The sequence below is a fragment of the Salvelinus fontinalis genome, chromosome 21 (genome assembly GCF_029448725.1).
Source record: "Salvelinus fontinalis isolate EN_2023a chromosome 21, ASM2944872v1, whole genome shotgun sequence".
Classification (NCBI taxonomy): domain Eukaryota; kingdom Metazoa; phylum Chordata; class Actinopteri; order Salmoniformes; family Salmonidae; genus Salvelinus; species Salvelinus fontinalis.
This window is the reverse complement of record NC_074685.1, coordinates 51,629,391-51,641,462: the sequence shown is the minus strand read 5'-3', so window position 1 is coordinate 51,641,462 and position 12,072 is coordinate 51,629,391. Positions and strand designations below refer to the sequence as shown.

General features: G+C 42.0%; 1 protein-coding gene across 1 annotated transcript; it reads right to left on the bottom strand.

Annotated features, from left to right (window-relative positions):
* Positions 1–15: 15 nt before the first annotated feature.
* Positions 16–8,485, bottom strand: LOC129819097 (serine/threonine-protein phosphatase with EF-hands 2-like). The gene is made up of 15 exons (XM_055875662.1): positions 8,360–8,485; positions 8,139–8,193; positions 7,713–7,888; positions 7,369–7,483; positions 7,208–7,254; positions 6,912–7,078; positions 5,696–5,732; positions 4,851–5,000; positions 4,174–4,530; positions 3,651–3,836; positions 3,294–3,436; positions 2,811–2,917; positions 2,199–2,362; positions 1,991–2,078; positions 16–1,083 (listed from the first exon to the last, which is right to left on the bottom strand). Exons 1-15 carry the CDS (start codon positions 8,483–8,485, stop codon positions 881–883), a joined length of 2,121 nt encoding a protein of 706 aa, XP_055731637.1. The 3' UTR covers positions 16–880.
* Positions 8,486–12,072: the final 3,587 nt, after the last annotated feature.

Genomic DNA, 12,072 nt, shown 5'->3' with positions numbered 1-12,072 from the left:
TTGTTTCCTCCCTCAATCTGCCTCTGACTGGGCTTGAACCAGGGTCCTCTGTCTCCCATGAATGCCCGCTTGACAACATACAAACCAGTTGTTACACTGAAAAGGATCTGATTCATTGGCAACATTTTAGTCTGTGGGTGAGTTTATCCGGTACATTCTTAATCTGTTACACAAGCATAGGCACCATTTCTAAAACGAATGCTTTGCAAATCCATATCCTGTGTTCTGTCTGGGTCTCTCACTTACACAATGACTAGCCAATGGCTGTATAGTTTTCATCTATAGAATCAATATTTCCTTAGGTCATAATATTATTATGGTCACCTATTGAGAGAGGCCTGTATGAATAATCAAGTATGCCCCAAAATCTTTTCAATATTGTCCTTTTTTCTGATGATGTTGCATCTTTTCTCATTGGCTCTCAATATCTGTCCTTTTGGAGATGCTGGAAATGGGTCCATTGATTGGAATAAATAGATTCCCAGTTTCTAGTATATTTTCTCTAGAAGTAGGTATCAGAGAAAAATAAAATAAAATCATCTCCCTCCCTTTTCACTAGCATTCATGTAGTCCCCACCCTCACAGCATGATGGAGCACCATGAGGCTGGCAAGCAAGACTACTGTTCATGTGGCAGCAGGTTGCTGAAAGCCCTCGTCTGATCATACTGTTGACCCCTCCAGGGCTAGACCATTGATTTGAATGGGTAGATTCCAGTTGGTAGTAATATACTGTATTTCCTCTTGAAGTGCTTTATCAGTGGGTCATCATCTCCCTTGTTGCAGTAGGTCGTCTGGAAGCCCTCCTATGGTACTGTTGACCATTGATTGCAATGAATAGATTCCAGTTTGTAGCAATATATTTCCTGTTGAAGATGTGTGTCAGTGGGGGTCACCTTCATTCTGCAGTAGGTCTCCTCCCACTAGCCGGAAGGCCTCCATGAACTCATTGATGTCTATGCTGCCGTCTTTGTTGAAGTCGATGGAGACGGCCAGGTCACTGATGGCCTCGTCACTGATCTCTGTCTGCAGATGGGAGCTAAGCAGCTTCCACGTCTGACGGAACTCTTCAAACGATATCAGACCTGGGAGACAATGAAATAGAATAGTGCTTTGTATTTTAGATCATGGGCTCTATTCAATCTGCATCATGGAAGTTCAGCATTAAAGCGTGATTGACATTTTAAATGCAATGTTATGCAGTGTTAACCGTGAATGCAATATGTCGACTCAATCGGGAATGACCTTTACATTTCTATTGTGGGATCTGGTTGCTTCAGCTTTACATATTTGAATAGAAATGTGTTTCCCCCCCTTGACCACACATTATTTAATCTGTAGTGCACCAGAAGAATTTTAGGGGTCTTTGAGTGAAAGACTGTGACAATCTGCAATTTTAAAACCTGGTTTCATATGGTACTGATTTATACTCAATCGAATGGGTTTATTTCACATGTAAGATATCAGACAGATCAGACAAGGAAAAATAAAGTACATCAGGCCTATGTTCTGATGTGTGCCTGTGTAACAGAGATGGATTCGTAACCTCACTCACCAGCTTGAAATGTCTCGATTCACTAGCTTTTCTATAGTGTAATTGGTCAAGGGATGCAATCACGTGTTTGCACAAGGCAGAGGATCGAATACCACCAGTGTGGGCTTTTAGGATAGCCTACAGTAGGCTATAGTTTGTCATTGTAATTAAGAATTTCTTAACTGACTTGCCTAGTTAAATACTGTTAAACAAGCACAATGTCTCTTACACGTGTGTCTGTTGTTCCTGTAGGTCCTATGCTGGTGACACATCCAATATTCCCTCTGGGAATCAATGCAGTGCAATTAATCTCTTTGTTTTCAATGGAACATCATATGCAGCTTGTTACTAATAAGCTCTCTGTGTTATGACAGAGAGGGGCCTGAGAGGCTTGACAAAGTTCATGTTTGTAAAACACAACAGGGCAGGTATCTGGGCCAAGCTGATTATTTACTCACCTGAGTTGTCTGTGTCTATGATCCTGAAGATGGTCTCTAGGTTGGAGTGGTGCTTATACATGGTCTCAAGCAGACTGGCATTCGAGAGCTGGTAGATAAAAGGCAGCGACCAGGAATATTGTTAGGTCCTTGTTTGCTGTTGTGTGTGTGTGTGTGTGTGCGCATGCGTGCGTATGCATGTTTACGTTTGTGTGTTAGTAAACCTCACCTCTGTGTTGGGCTCGGTGATGGCCAGTTCTCTGAACCAGAGATGATAGTCCAGCATGCCATCCAGAGTGTCTCCCACTAGCTGAGACCGCAGCACCCTCCAGGGTAGACCCAGCCTCAACACAGCCTCCATGGCACAGGCCCAGTGGCCCAGAGAGATCAGCCCTGAGAGACCACACCACACAGCCATTACAGAGACCATGCAGCAGTCACACAGTCAGCCTCAAACTGCTACGCTAACACTTCAAGGTTAACCCAGTCTCAACACAGCCACAGAGAGAGACCAGACCATGCAGTGATCACACAGATAAACATAAAACACTGACAATACTTTTTACTGCATAGAGAACTTTTATCTATATCCTATACTGGGCCATAAAGACACTTAATCATCACAGAGAGAGACGCTATAAAACATGATTTGATGTTGACACCATTCAGTGTACATTTGGAACCTTTATGATAGGATTTTAAGACTGCTAAATATACTGTTGCCACTAGGTGGTGATGAATAGTAGTCAACATTATATAATGTATTCACTAAAGTACTAAGGGGAACAGAGGTTCCTGGTAGTTGTGATATGAGTGAAACGGTGAGTGCGTGGTTCAGTACCTGTATTTTCCGGGTCGTATTCTTGAAAGGAACTGATAAGGTCTGACTTATGTGCAAACAGCTTTTCCCTCAAAGCCCTGAGAGCTGAACGCTCAGTCCGCCCAACACTGAAAACAGAAGGCATCAACCACATCACACACAGTGGAAAATGTGTCTGATGTATACAAGGAATTCACTGCAGGGTTTTTAGTGAAGAATTGCAGTATGTGTGAGATGTCAGACATATCATACACATCTGAGGTAATCTTCTTTCAGTCTGATATTCAATTGTTCAGAGTGCCATTTCATGACCCTCTCCACACAGATGACACAATGGTTGTGTTTACACAGGCAGTCCAACTCTGATCTTTTTCCCCAATTATTGGCAAAAGAGCTGATCTGATTGGTCAAAATACTAATTAGTGGGGAAAAATATCAGAATTGGGCTGCCTGTGTCCCAGAGTCATTTAAGCATCTATCTATGGCTCGTGTGACCTATGCTACCTTTGTCTCAGTGTGAGCGCCCTAGTAGCCCTGTTGGCCTGGTACTGGATGAAGTGAGGCACCAGGTCAGGACCCATCCTGATGTACGCTCCTCTGTTGCTTCCCACCTCATAGTAGTTAGATGCAGAAAATATGGTTAGGACCTAGAGAAAGAGAAAGAACAAGCATAATTGAAAGGTTCTATTTTGCTTTAGATCTCAAAGCTATTTTGCCTACTCTTAGAGGATTTTATCAAACACTCACAGCGTTTGTATTCCTTTTTTATTTCAAATAGATGGCTGCAATAAAAACATTTTGCTACAGTTTATTGCATATTTCATTCTCGTTTGATTGTGCTATGTCTGTGGTCTTCCTCACCCTGCGGTTGTGGCAGAACTCATAGCCCTCTTGCTTGCACTCATGTGAGCGTATGAGCAGCGTGAGGTTGTGACGTCGCAGGACCTCTTCTGTCACATCAGGACCCCAGTAACATCCTCCACCTCGCACCTCATTGGGAACACAGCCATCCTGGGGCATGGGGTCACTCCATAGCATGTCTACAATCTGCAGCCCAGACAGACAACACCAGGGTGTAGTTACTAGTTAACACCACCACTAGGGGGGTGGCCTTTCACTTGTTCTGTAGACTAACAATGTCCACCCAAATCAGTCTATCTCTTGCTTTCAATCATCTTTGCTATTCTTCAAATACAGGTAGAACTCAAATCAATTCCACCCCATAATATAAACAAATGTCAGCCTTTAACTCCATCAGCTCCTGCTATCCTAATCCTTTCACCCAAATATGAATAATCCTCCTAAAACATCACCAACTGTTATTTTGTCTTTAAACATACTCTAACAATTATATGTGATGTAAATGGTGTATGATCTCAGTTACCTGTTTCCACTCGTCCCCGTACGACTCCAGCAGCTCTCCAGAGTCTGGGTCTGGGTCAGAGTCAGAGTTAGTCAGGGAGTTACGGAGGTCTCCGTAGGACTGGCTAAGTCCGGCCTGCCTGCGTCTCTCCTTCAGCTCCTCTTCTACAGAGCAGGTCACCCTGTTGTTCAGGCCCTGCAGGGAGCGACGCTGGACCTCATGCCTGGTCCCTGTGCTGCTGCTGTGGGTCAGGGAGTGGACCCGGCGCCTGCTGCTGTCCACAGACTTGGCGGTTGGGTCATCGTCTTCTAGATCGGAGTTGGTCATACCTGACCTGTTTTGCCTCGTCCTCTTGGGAGGCCGGAGAGCTGAAACATACTACAGATACAAGTATTGTCATGATCCATTCTACAGTGAGCACTTAGCACAGACATTATTTAACAATGAGAAAAGTGATCTGGGCAAGCAATCAACTTAAGCTTCTCAGCCCCACTATATATTTAGGTTTAGGGATATTTAGGGACATTACACCTGTCTATACTAAGGCTAGAATAGACTAAGATGAATCATCAATTAGTGTCTAATTGATGCTCAGCTACATTTAAGTAATGTGGGTGAACTAAAGAGAAGGGTTCTGTGAGGTTATACTTTATTACAGGGGAGCTATTCCGTTAAGTGAGGTGTTAGTGAGGTTTTACTTTGTGTCTGTCCACCCTGGATATGAGGTGAAGGTCCGTGGTGTCTGAGATACCGCCGTGCAGAACCAACACCTTGTGGTCAATTACTGTCGCCAGGGGCAACCAGCTAAAGATCTTCTGGAGAAGCTTTAGAATCTTCTTGCCATGAAGCTAAGCACAAGTCAAGCGACAACAATGTTGATCAGAATATTTCTTATTATGCATAAGTTAGTATAAGATTCAACATGTCAGCGTCATTGATTATATTGAAAACTATAAGGCCTGTGCAGTAACCTGTGTAGTGCTATTTTTGCCTTTTGGGATACACACTATTAACACATCACATACAGTAGGTCTTTAATCAAGAACTAAGTGGATGTGGATGGTGTTATCTACCAACAGTTTATCCATTGGCTACTGTAACCATGTAACCTAAAACAAACAGGTATTCCTGACTAACTGGGTCAGTGTGCTGGCTATTTAAGACTGACTGACTGACACACGTACACAAACACACAAAGATAGAGAGGAAGAGGAAGAGAAAGAGAGTCACGAAGAGTCACACAGTTGACGGAGAGAAAGATCCTGTAATCTCCTTAGTCAAGAGGGAGAGTGACCCACATTACACACTGAAATAGATAGGCTTGATATAAGTGGACTCTGATCACTGGTTAACATAATACTCAGGAAGATTAGATGATTCTGATTAGCAGAATAAATTATCTATGATGTGGTTCATCCATATCAAATAAATAGGACTGCTCTGGGAAAATCATAGTTATTTTTTGAAACACTTGGTTTGGGGCAGAGGCAAAGCAATTTGAACAATTATCCAATGTTATAGAATGACACAAGGTGAGACCTACCCTGTATTTTCCAAGCACCTCTTTGGTGAAGCCATATCTGGGGGAAAAGAAAAGTGTGTTGAATTATGTTTCTACTGGGGAATACCAGAGAAGAAGAGATTATTTGTATTTGTATTTATTATGGATCCCATTAGCTGCTGGGGTCCAGCAACATAACAGTTTAAAATACTACATGACATTACTTTTCATAACACCTTACCCAGCACATTCAGGCCACCACTCCATCACCACATATTTACAATACAACATCCAGGTGCACGAGTGTAGAGTGCATGTCTTATCATGTGTATGTGTGTCTGTGTCTATGTGTATCTCTTTACAGTCCCCGCTGTTCCATAAGGTGTATTTTATCTGTTTTTGAAATCCAATTCTACTGCTTGCATCAGTTTTCTGATGTGGAATAGAGTTCAATGTAGCCATGGCTCTATGTGCACCTCTCATATTCTGTTCTTGACTCTGGGATTGTGAAGAGACCTTTGGTGGCGTGTCTTGTGGGGTATGCATGGGTGTCCGAGCTGTGTGCTAGTAGTTTTAACAGACACCTCGGTGCATTCAGCATGTTAACACTTCTAACAAAAATAAGTAGAGCTATTCTGCCCTGTTTGCCAATCGGTTATGTAGCCAGACTTATTTGCCGTTCCTTTTTCCTCAGGTACTAATAAGCATGCAATTTTTCAATTCCTCAACAATCCACAGGGATTTAACAGCTTTAACAGTCATTTTCTTAATGGGTGCATGCTTATTAGTAACTGAGATAAGCAACTTCATAAATGTGTCAATTGCAGCATCTGGTTGCTCCTCATTACACACAACAGACCAACAAATATTATTTACATCAACAACATAGGAATCACTACAAAACATATTGTATGACCTCTTGTACACTATATTAGGCCCAGCCTTTGGAATGTTGATTTTCCTAGATATGGCTACTGTAGTGTGATCACTTGTTCTGAATGTAAACGGCAACACATCCACCTTTGGCATTTCTGTATTTTCTGTCAATGTTACAACCATGTATCATCAAAGGTATTATCTAAGTAGGTATCAGAATTGTCAGAATAGGAATGTCATCTACATATGTTAATTTGGGCTATTTTTAGCACTGCTTGACTGTTTTCATTGCTTTCCTGGGAAGCTTGGCAGAAGTAGACATGTTCATGTTATGTATGTTAGTGCAGGGATTATACTGTACATACAGTATGTCTGATAGTACCTTAGGTTAACGATATGGTCCTCGTGGTTGCCTCTGTTCAGATGGACATCATTAGGATAGACCAGGAGAAAGGAAAACAGGATGAGGAGGATCTCCAGGGAATCTTTTCCTCGATCCACAAAGTCTCCATTGAAGACATACGGCTTCTCAGACGATGGCAAACCATTCTGATCAAGATAGGTAAGCACATGTCAAATACTTCTTAAAGAAAGCTTAAATTAGTTTGCATTCATTATGAATGAGAACCATGTCATGTGAATTGTGATGTGGTGCGTTGGCAAAAAAGTGGCATCCACCTTGTAGAAGACCAACAAAAGATCCTCAAGATGCCCATGTAAGTCTCCTGTTGGGGGGGAGAGGGTTTACCAGTGAGTGACAAGTTGGTAAAACATAAGAAGCAATAAAGCTATACAACCAGTGAATTGTTTAAAAGCCTGATGTGTGGTTATGTTTCTACCACAGATGGTGATCTCCTTGTTGTGGCAGGTGGAGATCTGACTGATGTTGGGGAGGATCCTCAGCAGCCTCCAGGTCTCCCCAAGGAGCTGAAGGACATAGCGAGAATGGAGCTGCTACTGGGAAAAACAGACAGAGAAGAACAGAATGCTTGAGGGAAAACGAGAAATGAGAGGAAAGTCGTTAGTAGAAAGTCAACAACAGAGGGCAGTCAGCAGAGAAAACTAGCATAATGGCAAGTCTCTGCCCAACAGTTGGTGGTAGAATGGATGTTTGGCACATGGAGGCCACTGATGGCCCTGCCTACCCTTGCTTGCTGGATCACTTGTGAGTAGGAATACCTACTTGTTTGTTCTTGAAGGCCTCCACCAGCTCAGCTGCATTGGAACATGTTATGGGGAAAGAGAGGTGGGGACCAGAGTACAGCTCTGGTACCTCAATGCTCTTGTAGCAGAAGTACCTCTCCCAATCTACATTATGGCAGATGTTGTTCTCACGGAAGATGTGTGAGATCAGGTTCCCTAAGACGGAGATAGGACACAGGTTTTTCAGAGGACGTACTGTAGGTAATTAGTCAAATGAGCTAATGGGAGGAAAGCTGGGTTGCATCGCCAATGGCAATCTAGTATTCACTATGTTGGGAACTACTTTTGACCAGGGCCCATAGGTAGTGCACAATATGGAGAATAGGGGGCCATTTTGGACATCCCTAATCTCGTACACCTGACTTCTTTGCCTATAGCCTGGGGATGAGGTGAGAGGATAGCTTACGCTCACTGCTGGCTGGAGTGAAGTGATCCATGAGGTAGCCAAAGAAGTTGTAGAGCTGAGATAAAGAAGTCAAAGAACAAGTAGAAGAACAAGAAGAACAAGAAGAAGAAAATACATAATTGATTCAATTCTATTTGAAAAAAATAAATAAAAGAATCACATGGTGTCATATGAATGTGTAGTTTTCCCGCAATGCTAGGTATGTGTTTCTGTTGTCCCACCTTGATCTGATCCTGCTCTCCTGCGTACTCGATGGACTGGAAGATGTTCCAGGTGCACCTGCGTCTCATCTCCAGCCGTGCCACGTACTGACGGTACCAACGTTGGATCAGGAGAGCTGCCCTCATTGCTAGGGGAATGAGTAGTGTCGGGAGAGAGCATATTACAACACATAGGCACTTACAGTATGTGATCCCTGTGGGACTTGAAGTCATAACCCTCTCATTGCTATCGCAATCCCATTACCAAAAGAACACACAGGTTTACCATGGGACCCACTGTATCTTTAGTTGTTTCACTTCAGTTTTTTTAAAGCAGTATTACAGCTATTTGTAGCTTGTCTGAGTGTCTGATACCTGTCTGAAAAGTTCTACAGCTATTCTTAGCTTGTCTGATGATAATGTTAACGGTAACTACTGGAAAACTCAGTCATAGATTACAAATTCAGATCCTCCAATACCCCATAATGATCTGTGGTGATTTAGTCCTCGAGCTGAAGACTGACTGACTCACCTGTGGCAGCTTCACATCACGTTGTAGGAAACAAAGACACATAAAGCAAAGAAGTACAAGTGTTAATCTTAGTTAATCAAGTGTTATCTTGCACAGTATGTGATGATGATAATAACATTGATGTTCATTTTGAAAACAAAGTTGAATTAACCAAATATTGAATTGTAAGACTTTACCTGGGACTAAGAGGCTGGCTATAATTATCAGAAAAACAAGACAGAGAAGATGAGTGAATTTCTCTCTAGGCTAATCCAAACTGGTTTATAATGGTTTAATTGTTTAAAGAGGTGATAATACATGAGAAAAAGCATTTACTTTCTCTGTCGCGTTTCTTCAGCTGGTCTGATTTTGCAAAGCCACATCCCATGACCTTGTGTGAGGTACAATTGTATTTATATTAAAAAAATATATAAAAAGATATGCATTTTTTCATTGAAGAAATTTACAAGCACTATTTCCATGATTCAAATGTGCATTTAATTAACTGTTCTGTGATTGATTAATATTTGAAAATATATAATGGGCCTGGCAAGATTAGCTTGACATTATAGTCAACCAACAAAGCCTATAATGATCAAAATATACAACAATCTTCTCTATTTCAAGCAGTCAAATCCCCTCATCACACTAGAAAACTGCACCACAATTGCAAGACCCATCTTACCTGGCCAGGTTGCCTCTCCACGATGAGGTCTCTCCCTCAGTATTTTAGCACATCAGCAGCAAAGACCTTATTTTTCTAACTCTTTACTGTCCTGTCGGCCTCCAGAACACGTTGAGGGAAGATAAAGGGATGTTTGGAGGATTTTTCAGACATATTTATTCAAACAGAAGACAACTTGTTCCAGTTGTTTTTGGGATGATGGGTGGTACCTCTAGGTTGGTACACACATGGCCTCAGTCATGCTCCAGGTGTAGTATAGCTCTCTCTAGTCCAGTCCATGGCTATAGGCTGGTAGTTAATATCGCCAAGTGTCTTCTCAGCCAAGCCCCGTGACCACTTAATCAAAACAACAAGCCACAAATGGATTAGGATTAAGCCTCACAGTCACTATGGCTGGCCTCTATACTGAATATATGGATGAAGGATCTCATAAAGGGCAAGACATGGCAGAAAGAAATATACATTGCAGTCAGAAAGTATTGATACCCCTTGACTTATTCCACATTTTGTTGCCTTACACCATCCACACACAATACCCCATAACGACAAAGTAAAAACATGTTTTTAGAAATGTTTGCACATTTATTGAAAATGAAATACATAAATATCTAATTTACATACATGAAGGGCACTTTTCGGCCTTTGCTCTATGATCGATGAGAAACTCAATGTTGCAAATGTACGGTCCCTTACTAGACGTCCGCGAATGTTTGTAAAATTTGCAGATGGCAGTGGGCCGTGCAAAGGGGCCAGATCTTCCGGGAAGTCATCGAACGAAGTCTCTCGGACATTCGGTTTCCGTTTTATAAAATGTTCATATTTTGGTCATTTTTCCGCTGTCCCAGTAAATTCCACCAGATGGCAAATGGAATCTTATTGCAAATGTACAAAACATCACCAATCACGACATGGCCATTTCTCCTGAACCTATAGTCCATAGATTTGGACTAATGGGCTGTTAGCCCCGAAACAAGATGGTGTCGAGGCCTCAACGCTTTTTGAGTTAAGGCCATTTTTCTGGGATTAAAGGTCAAAAATGAAAATAGAGCGCTAATTTGACCGCTTCACATCATAGTACATGAACTTACGGCGTAAGGAAAAAATTACCAGCCATATATCTATCATAATTTAAGAGAATTCGTACAATGTACAATTGGTGATGTTCAAAGAAATATATTTTTTTAAATTCAATAAAATACAGATCCAGTTCAGACAAACTGGTGGGTTTCGCAACTCTATGTGATTTCTATGATTTTCAGTGATTTTCTGAAATAACACTCAATCATTCAACCCTCTGTGAATAAGTCCGTTCTTAATTGTAAAGACTTAAAACTCATAATTCTGTAAGAGCCTACCCCAAGGAGGATATGTGTTCACTTTCAGCTTCCTGTGTCAACCGGAAGTGCCTTAAATTGGGGTCATAAAGGCTGTTTCGAAGGGTTAAAGAGGTCACATCTTTCCAAAACTTCATATGTGTGGCAAACCTCATGAACTGTAAATCAGTCATTTCTCCCAACAGATGTCAAAGAAAAAGTCTCACAATCTCACACACACACACACAGACACACACACACACACACACACACACACACACACACACACACACACACACACACACACACGCACACACGCACACACGCCCCCCCCCCCACACACACACACACACACACACACACACACACACACACACACACACACACACACACACACACACACACACACACACACACACACACACACACACACACACACACACACACACACACACACACAGCAGGGATGGAGTGACACAGTATGGAGCTTAAAGACAAACAGAGCCTGCAATGGCATTACCATAATCTCTAAGCAGTGCCGAGTTCAACGTAGCTCGCTCGGCAACCGTGAAAAAAAGCTTTAAAAATGTCAGGTGCTTTTGGGGGACAGTGGCGAAACCGTTAGGTATAGAAGGACAATTCAACCACAGGAATGTTCCTAAGGTCCTCCCGATCTGTTCAAGTCTAACCTTGACCGTGTGGCATTAACTCTTAACAGTGAAAACAGGGGTTTTTCATCTCACAGATTACAATGACATCTCACCCCATAGGAATACATTGCCTGCTAACCTAAATTCAACCTGAAGCCTATGTGGGTTAATAATACCTTATGAACCTGTCTTTGATAACAATCCATCAGGCCACTATGAGGTCTACTTGTGTCGATTCTAAGCTTCCTGGAGCAACCGGAAGTGGTTAAAATCACCCTAAAAGTGTTTTGCCATACCCAACCTGCAGTTTGTGAGAAATATTGCATTCAACCCTGTGTAAATCAGTCAAGTCTTAACGTAAAGACTTTAAACTCTGGATTCTGTAAAACTCTGGATTCTGTTCCACAATAAATCGTTGTTTTGTTCGATAATGTCCATTACTTATGTCCAATTAGCTAATTTTGCTAGCATGTGTAGTACACATGTCCAAACGCTCGTGCAGATGCAGGCAGGCGTCGGACGAAAACTTCAAAAAGTTATATTACAAGTCGAATAAACTGGTCAAACTTAGTAGA